Source organism: Gopherus evgoodei, chromosome 10 (assembly GCF_007399415.2).
Source record: "Gopherus evgoodei ecotype Sinaloan lineage chromosome 10, rGopEvg1_v1.p, whole genome shotgun sequence".
Classification (NCBI taxonomy): Eukaryota; Metazoa; Chordata; order Testudines; family Testudinidae; genus Gopherus; species Gopherus evgoodei.
In genome coordinates this window covers 62,948,468-62,969,808 of record NC_044331.1, presented here as the reverse complement: position 1 = coordinate 62,969,808, position 21,341 = coordinate 62,948,468, and the positions used below count along the sequence as shown (strand labels likewise).

Here is a 21,341-nt window from a genome sequence, read left to right as displayed (position 1 = left end):
CCCATAATCTGGGCTTTTGAATATTGTGAAAACACTCACTAAAATTTATTATTTTGACACATTAGTAAATTTGGTAAATGTAGTGTATCAACGGACACAAATTTGCAGCTTTACTGCAGCTCTTCAAAAATCTGTTAAATTTTAGTTCTATGCCAGACTGCTTTAATTACAGCCATTTTCCCGTACATAGAAATAATTTTGGTATAATTCTAAATGCTTTTTTTTTAATCCTATGGCGGACAAGTAAACAGAGGACAAAGCTTTTTTTTTTTTTAAATTTTTTACTGCACTGTGCTGTTCCAATATTATATAATACCTAAACAAATGCTAAAATGTCTCCCACTTTTTATATATAAGGAAAAAAAATGGTTGAAAAATATTTATCTGTGGAACATATCCAGGGCCAACAAATGCAATTTTCTATTCAACACACTGTAAAACAACCTCAGAGGAATGATTAGAAAATGGCACCATAAACATCAGCAAAACAAATTCAACTTGCCCTTGAAATATTTCAGCTGTAGTATTTATAAATAGAAAATACAGAAATAGAAATCTTCTGTACTGTATTTTTTCTCTAAGTTATATTTATTATTAATGGCTGTAATTTTTCTTGCATCATCTACTTTCCATAACCCATTAGTAGCTCCCTGAACTTCATTTCCTTTATTGCATTGCTATATTTAAGGGTAGCAGTGACAAATTTGCTGCATCCAAGCAGGACGCCTGACAGTGGTAACTATGGATTAGTGAAAAAATAGCCTCTAGTGAGGGCAGACAATGAACAGCGGCATAGGGATAACTAGTACTAGCATGACAAACATTTTTGATTTCTCTAATGGATGTCGGTAACTTACATCAGTTAAAAAGGTAAGATCTATGTCTAATTTAAAACACTCGTCCTTACAAGATATAAAATATTTTAAAGGCTAGAAAAAAATAATTACATTGATCTTACATTATCAGGCAACAGAGTTAATAAGGATCCAAGGGAACAGAGCAAGGGGACCAACTGATATTGAAAATGTGTACAATACAAGGTGTTTATGCTGGATACCAAAGTATCACCTTGATGCAAAAGGATTTCTATGGGTAGCCTCCAGAGGTATTAACTGAGCTACTGTCCTTCAGTATCATTCCATCAGTGAGAGAATATATTATCACCAACTACAAAATGTTTGGAGTTTGAGTTCAGTTCAGAGAAGCATCTGAAGGTTTGAATGCCTATTTATAGCTGATCCAAAACTCTAGAGTCTATGACATGGGCAGGACATTTGGCAAGAATACGTACTCTCACAAGACCTGTGGGAATTCCTGCCCCAGGCCCAGCGGAAAATGCCCTAACGAGCGAATATTCTGCTTCTTTGGAGATATCTCACAGGATCTCACTCCTGGATCTCAAGCCTCAATCAAATCAATGAGGCACTGAGAGGCAAGAGAGAGAAAGTAACAAAGCAGCTGGTATCTTGAAAGGATAGAATTCTCCCATGTTATTCTGGCACTTCCACCTCCAGGATATTAGTCAGAGTTTCCCCAAATGTGACAGTTCAATTTGACTTTTGCACAAAAACGGTGAAGGGTTTTTTTTTTTTTTTATCTTAACTAGTTCTCTAGCTCCTGGGGTGTGCAGTAACTCGTAGGAATGAGAGTGTGCCAGGCTGATGTGGGAAATTAACATTGGAAAAACATTGAGTAAACTTTTTTCTTATGCAGTTAAGTAATTTCTGATTAGTTTTTGCAAAATAAGGACTAGATTCCCACAAGGTGTTGATTGCTCTTAACTCCCACCAGCTTCAGTGATAAATGAAGGTGCCCAGCACCCCAGGATTTGCTCAGCAGTTGCAGGATAACACCTAGATTAACTCTACAAAAATGAAAGAGTTAAGTGGGGAAAAAGGAGCAGACCAAGCGAAAAAAGTCAGACGCGGTCTAAAGAAAAGTCTATTAAATCATGCAGCAACACTACAAAAGGATAAAAAGAAATAACTAAAACACAACTAGGAAACTAAGTGAGAAGAGTATTAATAAAATCTACAAAAAATAAGGGAAGTTGTTTATCATCCAACAAAACCAGCAATATTTTTCTATTTTCATGCCACTACTATAAAGAATACAAAAAGAGACTAGTCTGATCCAAGTAAACACAATTATTCAGTAATGTCTTGAGGCTAATTTTCCCACTCTCTCGTATCAGTGAGAAATTGCCTGGTTGAAGCAAAGCCAGAAAAAATAATTCCATAACAACATCTGACTAGATTCTGAGAATTTCTGTAGGAATAGAAAATATGACTGGTCAAATCCTGGACAGTCTTTAGCTGAAAGTTTCTCTCTTGCACTTGAGTTACAGTCCTGCAGCTGGACTGGCTAGCTGTTTGCATTCATGCCAATTTAGAACCCCCTGCTTACTGAACTCCACTGGAGCCATAGCTGCTCCTGTTCAAAGAAGACATGGCTGCTTGAAAGCTGGGACTTGACATACCTTTTCCAGGCAAGGAGAGGAGTTTTAATTCTTTTAGCACGATAACCAAGAATAATTAAAAACAGGAGAAACCACCAGTTAAAAACCTTTTAGAAGTCAATTGTTATATCTACGTATGATGCTCTAAACTAGAATAATCAAATACAGGTGGATGCTATTTTTAAGTTCTATATTTCATGCATATAATAGTAGATAGTCATTCTGTTAGTATGGAAATAGATAATGGCTATGCTCTATTAAACGTTGTGGCCTTTTGAAATCTGATGGAGGAACCTGCCTGCATTGCTTTTGCACGAGTTGCGGTTGCAGCTGCTGCTTGAAGACCTAAACCCAGTGTCCACCGTGACTGTCAGCCTCCGACAGACTAAACACCCGCCGTCGTCCTTTCCTGCCAGACCTTACTAGAGGAAAACACAGTGATATATCATACAAAGGCTTTCACAATGAAACAGAAGGGAAACTGGAGAGGACACAAAGGATAAATATTAGAGTGTCAACAAGGATAAGTGACGGATTTTTTCATAACTGCTGGTATTCTGAGTGGTATAAGTCACATCAAGAGCCTTGTAAGATAGGAAAACGCTTCTGACAGCTGTGTGTGTATTTAATGTTCCTTACAAACTAATTAAAATCATGTTATTTTGTTACCTACGTATTTGGAGATTTACTTATGGTATTTAGGGCCAGATCCTGCAATTCTGACACCAGCTGAACTCCCACTGAAGTTACACTGAGGCAGGATTGGTAGACTTTTACACTGTAATCTGGCCAGACACACTAAAAATATTAAATAGAACCAATCTTTTAGAAATGTTGGTGTGATAGTAATATTCCAATCCCACAGTGGCAATAAATTATATGATAGCATGTGCTATTTTGCCAAAAGGATACTATTTTGGACAATCCAATATTTCTACTCAAAGACACGAAACTGAAACATTGCACTTGGATTTTAACAAAGCCAACGGCAGTATTCTAAAGAGATATCAAGTGACAACCAGCAGTTAAGAAAAGAGAAAGACTGCTTAGCACATAGGTAGGGTTCTAGAAAAGAAACTTTAGTTAAAAGTATTTTTGTACCTAGTTAACAGAGAGGACTACTAGCATAACAGAATTGAAACACCACCACAGTTAGGTTACTGAATCACAAATGGAAGGGACAGAGGAGATGTTAGCAAGATGGCATGCATTCTTCTACAGGATCCCAGTTCTCAGAATTTTGGAATATATATTCCCTACAAATCAGAATGCAAATTACTATAACTCAGCAACAAAGGACTATCCTTTCCATTTTAATCTGTTCACTTCCAAAGCAACTTGTGCCCCAACTAGGAGCGCAGTATGCTGTAAATGGCATACAAGAAGGGGAAAAACCTCCTGAAACCCCAAACTCTCATTACTTAATGCTGGCTTATATATCCTCGTATCATCCCTTAAATATTTTCTTAAAGCAAGATCAAACCAGCTGCATTTTATGACTTGACAGTTCTAAAAATACTCAGTAAAATATGGCGTAACAATGATGGTATATTGTCGGCTAGCATATGAATTCTATAGAAGCATAAAGCTTCCCTATCCCATTTACTATACACACACAAGCATATTTAATAATACATTTTTCAGTTACTGACAGCAAAGGGGCTACACTGTAAGCTCAAAAAGCACAGTGATGAAGATATGACTACCAGGAGAATGTTTTCATCTTATACACAGCAACTGTTCACACGGGCACAATAATAAATAATTAATAATAAATAATAATAATTGGAGATATATGTATCTCCTAGAACCGGAAGGGGCCTTGAAAGGTCATTGAGTCCAGCCTCCTGCTTTCACTAGCAGGACCAAGCACTGATTTTTGCCCCAGATCCCTAAGTCGCCCCCTCAAAGACTGAACTCACAACCCTAGGTTTAGCAGGCCAATGCTCAAACCAATGAGCTATCCCTCCCCCACCTTCAAGGAAGATCACAAGTATAACACCTGCTAGCAATGAATCTGACTTGTTTTGACTGTATTGTTTGCTCTTTCCCTCTAGGGACTTTCCTTTCTTCCAGTACATAACAACTTCTGCTTTTTGACTTCTAAGGAACAATCAGAGCTATTGCAAGACTTCCATTTAACCTGGGGTGGGCAAACTGCATCTGATCTTCCAGATGTTTTAAATCGAGCTCATGCCAGGGAACGGGGTCACGGGCTTGCCCTGCTCTGTGTGTGCTGCGGCTTCTGGAAGCAGCAGCGTGTCCCCCCTCCAGCCTCTATGCGCAGGGACAGCCAGGGGGCTCTGCACGCTGCCCCCGCCCTAAGAGCCATTCCTGCAGCTCCCACTGGCCAGGAACTGTGGCCAATGGGAGCTGCAAGGGCAGCACCTGCGGACAGGGCAGTGCGCAGAGTCGCCTGACCACGCCTCCATGTAGAAGCTGGAGAAGGAACATGCCGCTGCTTCCGGGAGCTGCTTGAGGTAAGCACCGCTCAGATACTGCACTCCTGACCCCCTCCCATGTTCCACCTCCCTGCCCCAGCCCTGATCCCTCTCCTGCACATGCAACTTCTCGGTCCCAGCCCAGAGCATCTTCATACACCCCAAACCTCTCATCTCCTGCCCCACCCTAGAACCTGCAACTCCAGCCAGAGCCCTCACCCTCTCCTGCACCCCAACCCCCAATTTCATGAGAATTCATGGCCCACCATATAATTTCCAAACCCAGATGTGGCCCTGGGGCCGAAAAGTTTGCTCAGCCCTGATTTAACCCCATAATTTTCTACACAAGGACTTAGAGATTGCTGTAAGTTTAAAAGTCTATGTCCTGGAATATAACATTAGCTATCAGTGTGTCTAGTAGTATTAAGAGCTGGAAAAAGCTTAATTTATTCACAGAAAAGTAGATAAATAACCACTGTTGTCTCCCAGTGACTAAAATATATGTAGTAGGTTTGCAATATACAAAACATTTAGTGACATCCCTCGTGAAGAAAAATACCATGGTTCTGTTGATGTAAGCAGAAGTGATAGAAAGTAACTTTCACTGTATATTAAAAGTTTCTATAATGTCAGAAGTCTATTGCATCCACTGTTTGCTTTTCTAGAGTATGCCAATCAGATGCTATGTTTTTTAAAATCTCTGCCTCTGGCAATGAGTACAGTTTGGAAGCTGAACTGAAAGTTTCACTTCATACATTTCAATTCTGGATAAGTGCTGTAATTGGGCAGGTGTGGGATTTCTAGTTTATTACGCAACTTTCAGTAATTTGGGCACATTACGCAAGTAGCCTGTTGGAAAATGCCTTTAACAGCTATTCAATGGGATAAAAATTTCCTAAGTATAATCCATTTGAAATGTAGATTAACTATCAAAAGAGTCAGCACCAATAGTGCACAAAATTCCAAAAACATTTGACTCTTTATGGAAGATGGAAAAAATCAATAGCCTTTCAACCTGAGTTTTTAAAACAGCAAAAACAATTATATGTGTATCAGCATATTTTTTTCTAACTCCTTATATTAAAAATTTGATAGCAGCCTTTATAAACAGGAAAGGAATGAAACTTAAATAAGATCACTGTGTGCAACAGAGATGAGCCAGATGCAGTATAAACAGATGGCAGGTATCCTGCAAACCTACCCTTATGTGAAGCAGCTCTGAGAAAAAACATCTGCAGTGACCTCTCCCCTGGAAGTGCTGCTCCTAGAAGGGCGAATTCCTGGAAGGGCGCTATTATTTCTATAATTCTGGGTAAATCAACACATTGCTTTTAAGAGTACAAAATTTCAGAGGCAGCAGTTCCAGAAGTGAGGGCATTGAAAATGATTCCAGAAAGCTATTCAGGGGAAGATTAAGAGTTAAAATACTTTGCACCCAGAATCCTGGAGCTTTAGAATCTCCCCCTGTCTTGCAGGGTTATTCAGTGAACTCAATGAGATCTTGTTTTTCTTTTCTTTTTTCTTTCTTTTTTTTTTTTTTAAATTAAGGATATCTTCCTGCAGAACAGTAGAATTTTAAGGCTGCACCTGTGAACTAACCAGAACATGGGTTATGTTTAATGTGGGTAGCTCACTCAGTCTAAGTGATTTAGCAGAATTTCAAAGTGCAGACACTGAAAAACAATGTAGTTGTAACCATATTGGTCCCAGGATCTTAGAGACATGAGGTAGGTAAGGTAATATCTTTTATTGTATCAACTTCTGTTGGTTAGAGAGGCAAGTTTTTCAGCCTGAAGAAGAGTGCTGTGCGGCTTGAAAGTTTGTGTCTCTCACCAACAGAAGTTGGTCCACTAAAAGATATTGCCTCACCCATCTGCTGAAAAACACACACTTCAAAACCTTAATCTGATATCTGTAGTCAACAATGAAAAGCCTCACCTGACTGAGCACTTTAAATTACAGGATTAAAATAAATAAAAGTTTACTGGAAACAGCACACTGAATAAATAGATTTTGGAAAACTGTGAACTATGCCATTGGCTATACACTATCATCTTTCTATATTATTACCAGGGAAATATCTGTTTTGGATTAACTGATTTGTTCATGGATGACACAGCTGGTCACAAATAAAAGACATCTGCCTGGAATAAATAATACAACTCAAGGCAGGAATTCAGATACTTGAGTTTGGGGTGACCACGTGTAACCAGAAATCATTTTTAATAGTATAAAATAAGGAAGTACTATATGAATGAAGAATGTTTTGTCTTGCTGCAGAAGGATTCCTTCTGACAGTGGTAGAAGACCTAAATTCAGGCTCTTTGGGTCTTCTCTTTTCGTCTGTAGAGCATACAGCACAATGGGGCCTCGGGCACTACTGTAATATGTGTAACAAAAATTAATGTACGGTTCTTTTCTCAGCCACCATTGACAAGAGACAGATTGCACATTTACTTATGCCAGCTCATGGTCACACTAAGGATTCAATTATAGCATATAAACATTAAATGGAGTTTTTGGGTTGCATTCTCCTCAGCATATGTTTTCTAGCTATATAAATCTTGCATACGAGGCCCTTTCGGACTGGAGTTTTTGAAAATCCTGCCATCTCTTTATTCCCTCAATCCCCACATAGTTCTCTCTCTTGATAGAATGTCTACAAGATCATTTCAAAACTCTGAGCAAGTTACTAAAAGATGAGTTTTAGTTTAGTACTTTGAATTTTGTATTTTGTTTTATATCAAAATGGTGATGCAATGTATCTCTACATGTTGTAGATAGAGGTGGGGAAAAGGATTATATAGGCAATGATTTTTTGTGATTAATAACAGAGTATTTTCATCTCTGACAAGAAGGTTATACACTTTTCAAAGTGTATGCCTTAACCGCCAGTTAGGATGACTGTAGGGTGCTCTACATAGGGTGACAATCTTAAAATGATGTAGGATGCTGCAGACCACTTAAGTGGTACTTCTAGCAGGGAGAATAACCACCTGTGCTATGTGGCCTGTACTGATTGCCAGGTTGTTTCTTAGTAAAGTTTATATTTTGATTCTGACCTATAAAACCCTAAGTGCTTTGGATTCTGGCGACCTTAGAGACAACATTACTCCCCAAGTGACTACAAAGGTCATGATCATCAGAGATAATGGAGTTTACAGAATCTTGGATAATGGCTGACAGCAGGCATTTTCAGAAGGGATCCAACTCACTTCCCTCCTTGACAGAATAGAGTCCAATCAGTTAAACGTATGAGAATTATGCAATCCCCCAGACATTTTATTTGTGGCAGACAGAGAGAGCCTCTTGGATTTTGATAAAAACACTTGACAGTATTTTATAAATACTCTTTGAAGCCTGAGAAGTGATTTTAGTCAGAACTAGTCATTTCAAAACTAGGCTTTTTTTTGCTGTCCATTTCTTTATAGAGTGATAGTTGAATGGACCTTCACTTTCTGACCATGTGGTAATTAAGGACAATCAGACACTGAAAAATTAAGCAATATTTAAGATGTGGCTTAAGGGCAAGTATGCAGGGTCTGTACTTCATGACTGAGCAGCTATGTAAACACACAATATATTATCTTTTACAAAGTTATATACTTTCTGACGATTTTTTAATGCCACTTTATTGGTACTGGAGTACATAATACTTCACGCAACTTAACTCATTCTGCTTCTGAAATGTTGATATAAGGTTGATGTTACCACATCTTTTAGTGTTTACTAATTGGTTTATAATTTCATAAGTGTGGATCATGGAATGCTTATCATAACCATCAAAAAAAAAATCTCATTTTTAGAACACTGCCCCCTACAATAAATTTAAATAGATCTCTCTCAGGCTCCCCAAGGATGATAACAACAGAATGCCTCTGAGTTAAGATCAGAAAATGAAATGGCCACTCAGAATGGTAGTCAGAATTGCAGGTGATTATCCACATTTCAAGCCTGGGAACAGCTGTCCAACTTGATTATTTTTTAAAATAGTCATCACCTCAATTTTCAAAACCAAAACTGGTTTGAGTGGAACAGGTGCACAATGGAAGCATTTCAAGGAGAATCTGCTGCAGAATGACTTTCCTTCCTTGCCCCTAACTCTGTGTCTCAGCAGCTCTCTGACTCATGTATGTCAATGAATGGATTGATATAATGAATATTCAGAACAAATGTCAGTATGGGATGTTCTACAAATACTTTAAAAATAAAGGAAGAATGGAAAAGGAAGTCCTAACTGGGACTGCAAAAAGGAATCTCATTGTAAAATATTCACATTAAGCACTTCTGCATAATGGCACTACTGTGGTTTGCTGTGTAAAACCTTTGAAAGCACTTTACTATTGTCAGTCAGCATACGTGGAATGCATGTATTTGAGTCTCCGCAAATCTCTGTTTAACCAAAACTCCACGTTAATCATGGCCCAACTTTTACCATGTAACAACCTAGAGACAACATGTGTTGAAATAGATCATGTTTGCCCTGTAGATACAAATATAAATATAACTGTCAGTTTTAAATATAAAAAAGTGAGTCATTTTATTTTAAAAAATAAAAGGCACAACCACAAGAAGTGGCGTGTGAACAAAACCATTCAGCTGCGTAAAGTTACACTGAGTGCAGAATCTCACACTTATTCACAGGGGCTCCAGCTGAGATGACGAGCTATAAATCTGCCATATTATAATTCCAGGTAAAACAAACTAGAGCAGACAACCTGCTAGCAGACAAAGAGAAAGCAGGTAAAGGTGCATCTTTCAACCAACATTCAAAATCAACACTGACAATAGTAAAGTATCCACAGACTAAAGTAGTCCAGAAAGCTGAAAAGACCTTCACAATCTGTTTTGCAAAAACATCCAGCATAGTAAAAAAAAAGGTCTGAAACATGACTTACAATTTAACCCAATAAGTATTTATAAAATAAACTAGTGTGCATGCTGGATGTGTGCCAAACTAGTGTGCCAAAGCTGAAAACCGTGATTTACCTGACGGACTGTGTGCTGCAGAAGGAGTGGAAGTGGAGCTGGCAGTAACTGAATCACAGTGTCCAGTACTCCCACTGCCACTGGAAGAAGGAGACGGCGATGAAAGCGGTGATGGATTGGGCTGGTTTATACACTGGGCTACTGCAAAACCTACAAGACAAGACAAGACAATGAAATGTAATAATGGAAATAATTCAAGCTGGACAGTATGGTAAGGGCAGACTGGGAAAGGGTGAGAGGCACAACAGTGCCTCACATTAGTGTTGATTCAATTAACTGACTGAAAGCAGCTACCTAAAGGTCACTTGCAGCTGAAAGGGCTGAGAAGCAAAGCAACATCTAACTGAAAAGTGTTACTTAAACTTGCAGATGGACGATGGAAGATGGATGCAGAAAAGAGGCAGAAAATCAATTTGTGAAACAAAATGGACAGTGATCCAATGCATGCTTGAAAGCTATTGTCAATTTTCAGTAAATACTTGGGGGCACAGATCAGCCTTCACGTTGCACTCCCTGTCAGAACCCAACCCAGCCCAAGTCGAGGAAGCTAATGATCCAACCAGCAGTCCAAATTCCAGATGATGAATCCTGACCATCTGCCCCCTGAGGCACATTGCGCAAAAGCTAAGTAGTAGTAAATACTGGCTTCAATAAATTCAAAGATGACCTGCCAAAAAGAGAGCTTTACTAACGTTACATTGGAGACAGCTGTCTCTTTTGTGAGGCTGAAAACCTGTATAGCACTTCAGTGGAAAATCACCACCCTTGGGGAATATTATCAGTCAAACCAAAATGCTGACATTAGATGTTCTTCCAGCTGTTTGAGAGACTTTCCCAAGTCAGAATACAGCAGAATACAAATAATATCTGATCTTCTCAATTAACAATATTTTTAACCCCTATTCAAGAAATATAGTGTACAGATTCTATTATGAAAAAGAACGAGGAGTACTTTTGGCACCCTAGAGACTAACAAATTCGAGCATAAGCTTTCGTGGGCTAAAACTCCACTTCATTGGATGCATGCAGTGGAAAATACAGTAGGAAGATTTTACACACACACACACAACATGAAAAATGGGTGTTGTCATACCAACTCTAATGAGACAAAATCAATTAAGGTGGGCTATTGCTATATAATTAGGCAGGACAAAAGTATTTGAAGAGCAACTAGCAAAAGAGAAACTAACAGCAACCTTTTTTTTAAAAAAAAACAGTAATAAATCACCAGGACCAGACAGTATTTACTCAAGTGTTCTCAAGGAATTCAAATATGAAATTCTGTAATTCTGTACAGAACTACTAACTGCAGTATATAACCTATCATTTAAATTAGTTTCTGTACAAGATGACTGGAAAATAGCTAATATAATGCTAACTTTTAAAAAAGGGGTCCAAAGGTGATCGTGGTAATTACAGGCTGGTAAACCTCACTTAAATACCAGGCAAATTAGTTGAAACTATAGTAAAGAACAGAATTATCAGTCACACAGATGAACACAATATGTTGGAGGAAAAGTCACAGATTTTCTGAAGGGAAATTATGCCTTGCCAAGCTATCAGAATTCTTTGAGCGTGTCAATAAACATGTGGACAAGAGTGATCCAGTTGCTATCACATACTTGGACTTTCAGAGAGCCTTTGACAAGGTCCCTCACCAAAGGCTCTTAAGCAAAGTAAGGAGTCATGGGATAAGAGGGAAAATCCTCTCATGGATCTGTAACCAGTTAATAGACAGGAAACAAAGGGTAAGAATAAAAGGTCAGTTTTCACAAGGCAGAGAGGTAAATGTGGGGTCCCCCAAGGATCTGTACTGGGACCAGTGCAATAAGTGATCTGAAGAAGGGGTAAATAGTAAGGTAGCAAAGTATGCAGATGATATAATATTACTCAAAGTAGTTAAGTCTAAAAATGACAGTGAAGAGTTACAAAGGGATCTCACAAAACTGGGTGATTGAATTTCATCTGCCATTTTGTTGCCCTGTGTTGATAAATGCAAAGTAATGCACACTGGAAAACACAATTCCAACTATACATACAAAATGATGAGCTGTAAATTAGCTGTTACCACTCAAGAAAGTGTCATTGTGGACAGTTCTTTGAAAACATCTGCTCAGCATGCAGCAGCAGTCAAAAAAAGCGAACAGAATGCTAGGAACCATTAGGAAACGGGGCTGGCTCTAGATACCAGTGCACGAAACAGGTGCTTGGGGAGGCCAATGGAAAGGGGCGGCACGTCCAGGTCTTCAGTGGCAATTCAGCAGCGAGTCCCTCAGTCCCTCTTGGAGGGAAGGACCGGCTACCGAACTGCCGCCGAAGAATGAAGCAGTGCAGGAGAGCTACCACCGAAAGGCCGCCGATTGCAGCTTTACCCTTTTTTTTTTTTCTCTTCACTGCTTGGGGCAGCAAAAAAGCTGGAGCCGGCCCTGTTAGGAAAGGTATAGATAATAAGACAGAAAATACGACAATGCAATTATATAAATCAATGGTATATCCACACCTTGAATACCGTGTGCAGTATTGGTTGCTGCATCTCAAAAAAAGAGTTATTAGAGTTGGAAAAAATACAGAGACTGGGAGCTTCATTTTAGAAAAGAGACAGCTAAGGGGGGGGGGAGGTATGTTAGAGGTCTATAAAATCATGAATGGTGTTGAGAAAAAGTAGTATTTACCCCTTCACATAGTACAAGAACCCAGGGTCACCCAACAAAATGTATAGGTTTAAAACATACATAAGGAAGTAATTTTTCATACAATACACAGTCAACCTGCGAAACTCATTGCCAGGGGATGTTGTGAAGGACAAAATTATACTCAGCGAAGAATCCTGTGGCACCTTATAGACTAACAGACGTTTTGGAGCATGAGCTTTCGTGGGTGAACACCCACTTCGTCAGATGCATGTAGTGGAAATTTCCAGGGGCAGGGATATATATGCAGGCAAGCTAGAGATAATGAGGTAGTTCAGTCAGGGGGGATGAGGCCCTGTTCTAGCAGTTGAGGTGTGAAAACCAAGGGAGGAGAAACTGGTTCTGTAATTGGCAAGCCATTCAGAGTCTTTGTTTAATCCTGAGCTGATGGTGTCAAATTTGCAGATGAACTGAAGCTCAGCAATTTCTCTTTGAAGTCTGATCCTGAAGATTTTTTGCTGCAGGATGGCCACCTTAAGGTCTGCTATAGTGTGGCCAGGGAGGTTGAAGTGTTCTCCTACAGGTTTTTGTATATTGCCATTCCTAATATCTGATTTGTGTCTGTTTATCCTTTTCCGTAGCGACTGGACCCATGGGAAGGAGTGTCTGGAAAAATTCCACCACGATTTCAACAGCTTCCACCCCACCATCAACCTCAGCCTGGACCAATCTACACGGGAGGTCCACTTCCTAGATACCATGGTGCAAATAAGTGATGGTCACATTACCACCACCCTATACCGAAAACCTACCGACTGCTATGCCTACCTTCATGCCTCCAGCTTCCATCCCAGGCACGATCCATTGTCTACAGCCAAGCACTGAGGTACAACCGCATCTGCTCTAACCCCTCAGACAGAGACCAACACCTACAAAATCTCCACCAAGCATTCTCAAAACTACAATACCCCCCTGAGGAAATAAGGAAACAGATCAACAGAGCCAGACGTGTACCCAGAAGCCTCCTACTGCAAGACAAACCCAAGAAAGAAACCAACAGGACTCCACTGGCCATCACATACAGTCCCCAGCTAAAACCTCTCCAATGCATCATCAGGGACCTACAACCCATCCTGGACAATGATCCCATACTTTCACAGGCCTTGGGTGGCAGGCCAGTCCTCGCCCACAGGCAACCTGCCAACCTGAAACATATTCTCACCAGTAACTGCACACCGCACCATAGTAACTCTAGCTCAGGAACCAATCCATGCAACAAACCTTGATGCCAACTCTGCCCACATATCTACACCAGCAACACCATCACAGGACCTAACCAGATCAGCCACACCATCACCAGTTCATTCACCTGCACGTCCACCAATGTAATATACGCCATCATATGCCAGCAATGCCCCTCTGCTATGTACATCGGCCAAACTGGACAGTCGCAACGGAAAAGGATAAATGGACACAAATCAGATATTAGGAATGGCAATATACAAAAACCTGTAGGAGAACACTTCAACCTCCCTGGCCACACTATAGCAGACCTTAAGGTGGCCATCCTGCAGCAAAAAAAAACTTCAGGACCAGACTTCAAAGAGAAACTGCTGAGCTTCAGTTCATCTGCAAATTTGACACCATCAGCTCAGGATTAAACAAAGACTGAATGGCTTGCCAATTACAGAACCAGTTTCTCCTCCCTTGGTTTTCACACCTCAACTGCTAGAACAGGGCCTCATCCCCCCTGATTGAACTACCTCATTATCTCTAGCTTGCCTGCATATATATCCCTGCCCCTGGAAATTTCCACTACATGCATCCGATGAAGTGGGTATTCACCCACGAAAGCTCATGCTCCAAAATGTCTGTTAGTCTATAAGGTGCCTCAGGACTCTTTGCTGCTTTTACAGATCCAGACTGACACGGCTACCCCTCTGAAAATTATACTCTAGTTACAAAAAGATTAGATAAGTCCATGGAGGAAAGATCCCTCAATGGTTATAAGCCAAGATTATCAGGTATACAACCCCCTTGCTCTGAGTGTCCCTAAACCTCTGACTGCTAGAAGCTACGCCTGGATGACAGGGGATGGATCACTTGATAATTGCTCTTTTCTGTTCATTCCTTCTGAAGCATCTGGCCTCTGTCGTAAGACAGGATACTAGGCTATGATGGACCATTGGTCTGACCACTCTTATGTTATGACTATTAGTAAAACCGGACAGTCTCCCATTTTTCCTTCTACCCAAAACACAGTGTTTTGTGGCTCTTTACAAGGGACAGGGCACAGTGAGTAGCAGTTCTTTTCAGGTGCTTAGGAAGATTTTTTGCTAGTTGGTATTATAGCAATCCCTGTGCATTCTTTTTGCCTCACACATCACTGCAAGAATCATTTAGTGCTGCTACTTGCTACAGGAGTAATAGTGATGAAGGAAGATATACAACACAATAGCTCAATCTTCACGCCTTTACAGCCAGGTTTCAGTATTCCCATATTAGTGATGGGGAAACAGAAGTCCAGGTCATTTTCAAAATTGACCATTATTTTTGGGTACCCAACTTTTGACACCCAAAACAAAATTTGCAGACATACTGAGCACCTGCAGCATGAACTGACCTCTGAGCATACCAATATTCACAAACTTCTGGTATGACTCACTCACACTACAGATTTAATCTAACAATTTGTGGGATCCCTTGATTAGGACAATATTTTATTATGACAACTATTGGATAGTTATCGGGTGAAGACTGCTATTGTCTATCACTGACTGGGTGTGACTGACTTATTGTGTGTGGGCTTGTTTATAAAAAGGTAAGCTGAGTGATTCTTTCTGTTAAAATGTAGCCATCCAATGCAGATGATGCTACTTCTGTGGCGTTCAGAATGTTACTACCAAAGATTTCCAAAGGTCATTAAAAGAGTATACTAGTTAGTAGAGGAGTATCACCTAGATATGCTAGTTTTAGAATGCTGCCTTAAGAGAAGCTGTTCAGATATGGTCTATTGTTTGTCTGCATGAATGTCCTTGTGTGATGGTGGTATTTTGCAAACTCACAAGGGGAAAGGATTTCACTAATGCAGAAATAGATGCTCTAACAATGGCCAACAAGAGCCATTTTTCTTCAAAGACAGATGGCATTGCAGTTATATACAAGTTGTTCAGCTAATGTCATTGTTTCCTCAGCTTCAGCATCTATAATTAAAGGGATTTATACATTTAAAGGACAAAAAGGATTGTTAGACCTCCTGCACAAATCAGGCCAAAGCATTGCACCAATCATATTTGCTGTGGAGGGACCTATTGTTTCCTACTATGCAAAGGAACATGGATATTGTATTCTGAGATTGCTTCAACTGATTTGTTCAGAAGGGTGAACAACTGTTCGTTTCTCCACTTCCAACTCTCCAGAATGACTTGCATGAAATTGATTATGAAACAGTTCTGTGTGACAGCCACACTTCTGCTGAATAGGTTGAAAGAATGAAGAATCCTGTTCTGCAGGTGATGCAAATGATTTCAGATGAAGCCCATAATTATACTGTGCAGTTTTTTAAAGGGATAAGTATATGCTTATTATTAAGCAAAAGCTTATTCACTCTTCATGCCAACTCAGTATCAGAATACTGCCATCTTGTGTGTTTCTAAATCCTATGCTTGCACAACTATAATTTATCTGAAACTTCATATTGATCAGCTCTCATTCCAATGCTCAGTCCACCCCACACCAATTGTTTTGTAAATATTCTCAAATATTTTGTCCAGTCCAGATATGAATGACTAGCAATGAGGCTTCCACTACTTCCTTATTCCCGATAGTCTGATACAAGAGATTTAGGAATTTTTTTTCTGTTATTCAGAAAATGTGATATGTACTGTTTCCCAGCAATGCATACGCTGAATGCTATACATAGGAACAGCCACGCAATAGTTGCCAGGAGTATCTATGATTCTAAGAAATCCCCAAAAGATTACTGTAACCTGTAGATACCTCTGACAAACCAATTTAAGGTTCCAAATTCTAGATTTTTTTTTAAAAGTCACATGATATTTTAGTCACTGAATAATGTCATTTACTAACCTATTTTCATAAAGATCTAGTGAAGTGGTATCCACACAATGTCATGTAGCTAGAGTGCTCCTGCTGCTCTCTTTTAAAAAAAACAAAAAATCCCCACCAGGTCTAGATAACACAACATTTAACACAAAGTCAATATAGCCTGGTTTTCAAAGGTGCTGAATGAATATCTCTTGTTCCTAGTGATTGCAGTGGGATTTGTGGATGCTGAGCACTTAAGGAAATCTGGGGATTAGCAAATAAAGGAAAAGATATTTCAGCTTGCTATTCAGTATATAGTCCCACATAATAGGATAGGGTAGAAAAACATAACTTTGCTTCTATAACTCACGTACACCTCCACTACAGTATCCTTCCTTTCTCATCTCACTCTATTATATGACATTCAGTCTCCACTCTGTAAATGTCTCCAAAACAATTTGTAATAGATGAATATTCAACTTGTTTCAGAAAGATTATTATTTGTTAAAATAATAGTGCTTGCTGTGGTACAAGAGACAAAACTGAGGCAATGCATAAGACCAAACCTTACAGGAAAACAACTTTGGTTTTGGTTGGCTTAGTTTACTTCTGTAAACATTATGAAAAGGAGTCTTAAGGATGAGGAGGGCAGGAGCAAGCTTCCTCAATAATTTACCTAAACCTGCTTCTTGGCATAGCAGGCTCCCCTGTAGAAACCTATCTACAAAGTCATTGCTAGTTGAACCAACAGTCATTCCTACTCTTATGGGCAGTAGGCATTGCAGCTGTAGAGATTTATTTCCAGTTAACAGCAGCTTAGATCTTGGAGAAATGCTACCATGGTGAAAGAGGAAGCTAACTGGAACTATGCAGTTGCTCATCTGAAGGTGACTCAACGTCCTTTGGTTAGGGACACAATCTCCTGCCATTATGGTGGCATGTACGGGGAGGGATTAAATGTCGAGGAACTTCCTGCTCCTTAATACCACAGCAAGAGGTGCCTTATTTAAAAAAAACACATGAGATTGATCTAAGCAACCTGATCTGTTGTTCTCAACCAGGGGTATGTGTACCCCTGGCGGTACTCAGAGGTCTTTCGGGGGTACATCAACTCATCTAGATATTTGCCTAGTTTTACAACAGGCTACATAAAAAGCACAGCGAAGTCAGTACAAATACAAATTTCATAATTTGTTAATACTGCTCTATACACTACATAAGAATATAAGAATGGCCATCTTGGGGCAGACCAAAGGTCCATCTGGCCCAGTATACTGTCTTCTGACAGTGGCCAATGTCAGGTACCCCAGAGGGAATGAACAGAACAGGTAATGATCAAGTGATCCATCCTCTGTCACCCATTCTCAGCTTCTGGCAAACAGAGGCTAGGGACACCATCCCTTCCCATCCTGGCTAATAGCCATTGATGGAATATTCTCCATGAATTTATACTGTACACTGAAATGTAAGTATAATATTTATAATTATAAAATAAATCAATTGGAATATATGGTGAAACTGAGAAAGTAAGCAATTTTTCCAGAATAGCATGCTGTGACACTGTTGTATTTTCTTATGTCTGATAAGTTTTTAAGTAAGGTGAAACTTGGGGGTATACAAGACAAAAACTCTCGAAAGGGGTCCAGTAGTCTGGAAAGGTTGAGAGCCACTGTCTTAGCTTGATGATAGAATGGAAACAAGAAGTTTTCTAGCCCCATGTGTATTTTCATATGGTAAGCTTGTGGCCCTTTGTATGGAAAGGTGATTGTACACAGGCACTTTAATCCTTTGTATGATTTTCAAAGTAAATATGCCTGTAAAAAACAGGTTTACTGAGTAAAATTTTCCAAAAGTTAATCACCTCCTATACTCTCAGTATTGTATAATCATTTATATTCCATTTTACTTAAGTTTAAGAGATAATTAATAAGAAGAAAATTGGGAAGATGATCTAGAACTGTGGCCTTTTAAAGCAAAACAGAAATTAATCTAAGAAAGTCTACGATACATAGGTTACCATTGGTCTACACAGATTTACATTTTTCTTTACAGAGCAATGTGAGTTCCTGCAAAAATGTGCAGGCCTGGACTATTGGACTTGGGTTTGTGCACATGACAAAACATCTGTATATATTCACTATACTGGTTTCTCACACTGTTTTATTTTTGTTATTAAAAAAGTGTCTGTATTCATATATATTTAAAAACAAGCATTGAGAAACAAAGGAGCTCAAATTCGGATAACAGTTGTTTTAAAAAATTGTTGTGTGGCCTGGGAGCAATTCCTCCTAATTCAGTATAGATCATGCAAACATTCTTTATATATGATAAAGAAGTTTGAAAATGTCTATGCTTCATAAACTAAATTAGAAATATGCTGGAATATTTAGAGCCACCTTAGTAACTTGAAACTAAAATTAGAAATACAAATTTCATAACTATCAGTGTGTTGCAATTATTATGTTGATAACTTGATCATGTGACACCACACTCAGCAGGGATATCCACCTCCAGCTGTAGAGATGTGATAAATGGCACTCATTATGCACCTTTGAACGACTCCACCTGCACTCTGCCTATTAATCCCTCCTGCCAAAACTACTATTTGCATTTCAAACATCTCAGTAGCTTTCAGATAGCTGACTTTTTTAAACAAGTGACACAGCAGCATTTCTTCCTTTCCTTCTAACATGGATTTCCCCCTAAGCTTATTTGTTTTTTTTTTTTTTTTTTTTTTAAAGGTTTCTAAAAAAGTATTACTCCTCAGTGCCTCTGAGGATGGTGCTCTGAGTTAGACTCACAGGAATAGGCAGCCTCCCTTTACAGGTAGAGACTTGTGTTGAATAGAATGAAGGCAGTGAATGAGATATTATGAGAACACGCTGGGTTCTATCCAGGTAGATCACGTTCTGAACAGATATTCCTTCTTAGCCCTGGTCTACCCTACACGTTTAGGTCGAATTTAGCAGCATTAGATTGATTTAACCCTGCACCCGTCCACAGGATGAAGCCATTTTTGTTGACTTAAAGGGCTCTTAAAATCAATTTTTGTACTCCCCCCCGATGAGGGGATTAGCATTGAAATCGACATCGCCGGGTCCATTTTGGGGAAGTGTGGACACAATTCAATGGTATTGGCCTCTGAGAGCAATCCCAGAGTGCTCCATTATGACCGCTCTGGAAATCACTTTCAACTCAGATGCACTAGCCAGGTACACAGCATAAGCCCCAGGAAATTTTGAATTTCATTTCCTGTTTGGCCAGTGTGGTGAGCTCATCAGCATAGTTGACCATGTAGTCCCAGAATTGCAAAAGAGCTCCAGCATGGACCAAATGGGAGGTACTGGATCTGATCGCTGTTTAGGGAGACGAATCTATGCTATCAGAACTCCATTCCAAAAGATGAAACACCAAAATATTTGAAAGAAATCTCCTAGAGCATGATGGACAGAGGCTACAACAGGGACCTGCAGCAGTGGCTAGTGCAGAGAAGGCGGCGAAAAAAATGCACTTGCGATGAAATGTTCTCTGAGCTCATACAGTCCTCTCACACTGAAAGAGTTCAGCAGAATGTGTGGAGGCAGACAATGTCAGAGTCCAGGAAAGCAGAAAATGAACGAGAGGAGAGGAGGGATGAACAAGCTGAGAGGTGGCAGGAACAAGATGAGAGGTGGTGGGCTCAAGATTAGAAGAGGCGGGATGCAATGCTGAGGCTACTGGGGCATCAAACTAATATGCCCTGGTGTCTGGTGGAGCTGCAGGAAAGGCAGCAGGAGCACAGACCGCTGCTGCAGCCCTCATGTAACTGCCTGCCCTCCTCCCCAAGTTCCATATCCTCCTCACCCAGATGCCCAAGAACATGGGGGAGACGGGCTCCAGGCACCCTACCGTTCCACCCCAGAGGAATGCCCAAGCAACAGAAGGCTGGCATTCAATAAGTTTTGAAGTGCAGTGTGGCCTTGTGCTCCCCTCCTCCCCCACCCCTCCCAGGCTTCCTTGGCAGTTATCCCCCTATTTGTGTGATGAATTAATAAAGAATGCATGATTTTGAAACAAAAATGCCTTTATTGCCTCTGCAAACGGTGATGGAAGGGTGGCTGGCTTACAGGGAATCAAGGGGGCGAGTTTTCATCAAGGAGAAACAAACAGAACTATCACATCGTAGCCTGGCCAGTCATGAAACTGGTTTTCAAAGCTTCTCTGATGTGCCACATGTCCTGCTGTGCTCTTCTAATCACCCTGGGGTCTGGCTGCATGTAATCAGCGGCCAGGCAATTTGCCTCAACCTCCCACCCCACCATAAACATCTCCCCCTTATTTTCACAGATATTGTGGAGTACACAGCAAGTGGCAATAACAATTGGAATATTGGTTTTGCTGAGGTCTAATCAAGTCAGTAAACTGTGCCAGCGCGCTTTTAAGTGTCCAAATGCACATTTTACCACCATTCTGCACTTGCTCAGCCTAAAGTTGAACAGCTCCTTACTACTGTCCAGGTGCCTGTGTATGGCTTCATGAGCCATAGCATTAAGGGGTAGGCTGGGTCCCCAAGGATAACTATAAGCATTTCAACATCCCCAATGGTTATTTTCTGGTCTGGGAAGTAAGTCCCTTCCTGCATCTGTTCAAATAGACCAGAGTTCCTGAAGATGTGAGCGCCATGTACCTTTCCCAGCCATTCCATGTTGATGTTGGTGAAACATCCCTTGTGATCCACCAGTGCTTGCAGCACCATTGAGAAGTACCCCTTGCAGTTTATGTACTGGCTGCCCTGGT

The 21,341-nt window shown here is 40.1% G+C and overlaps 1 protein-coding gene across 12 annotated transcripts in view; it reads right to left on the bottom strand.

Moving 5' to 3' along the window:
- Positions 1 to 21,341, bottom strand: part of CLEC16A (C-type lectin domain containing 16A) — a 182,096-nt gene that overhangs the window by 5,532 nt on the left and 155,223 nt on the right. For 6 of the 12 annotated variants that reach the window (XM_030577251.1, XM_030577252.1, XM_030577258.1 and 3 more), the window contains 2 exons: positions 9,889 to 10,038; positions 2,757 to 2,876 (listed from right to left, as the gene is read on the bottom strand). The exons of 1 other annotated variant lie outside the window; for it this stretch is intronic. In XM_030577251.1, coding sequence (XP_030433111.1) covers positions 2,757 to 2,876; positions 9,889 to 10,038 — 270 coding nt within the window. Of the gene's footprint in view, positions 1 to 2,756; positions 2,881 to 9,888; positions 10,039 to 21,341 lie in introns of all 12 variants that reach the window. 5 more of the 12 variants (XM_030577255.1, XM_030577256.1, XM_030577264.1 and 2 more) reach the window with 2 other exon arrangements.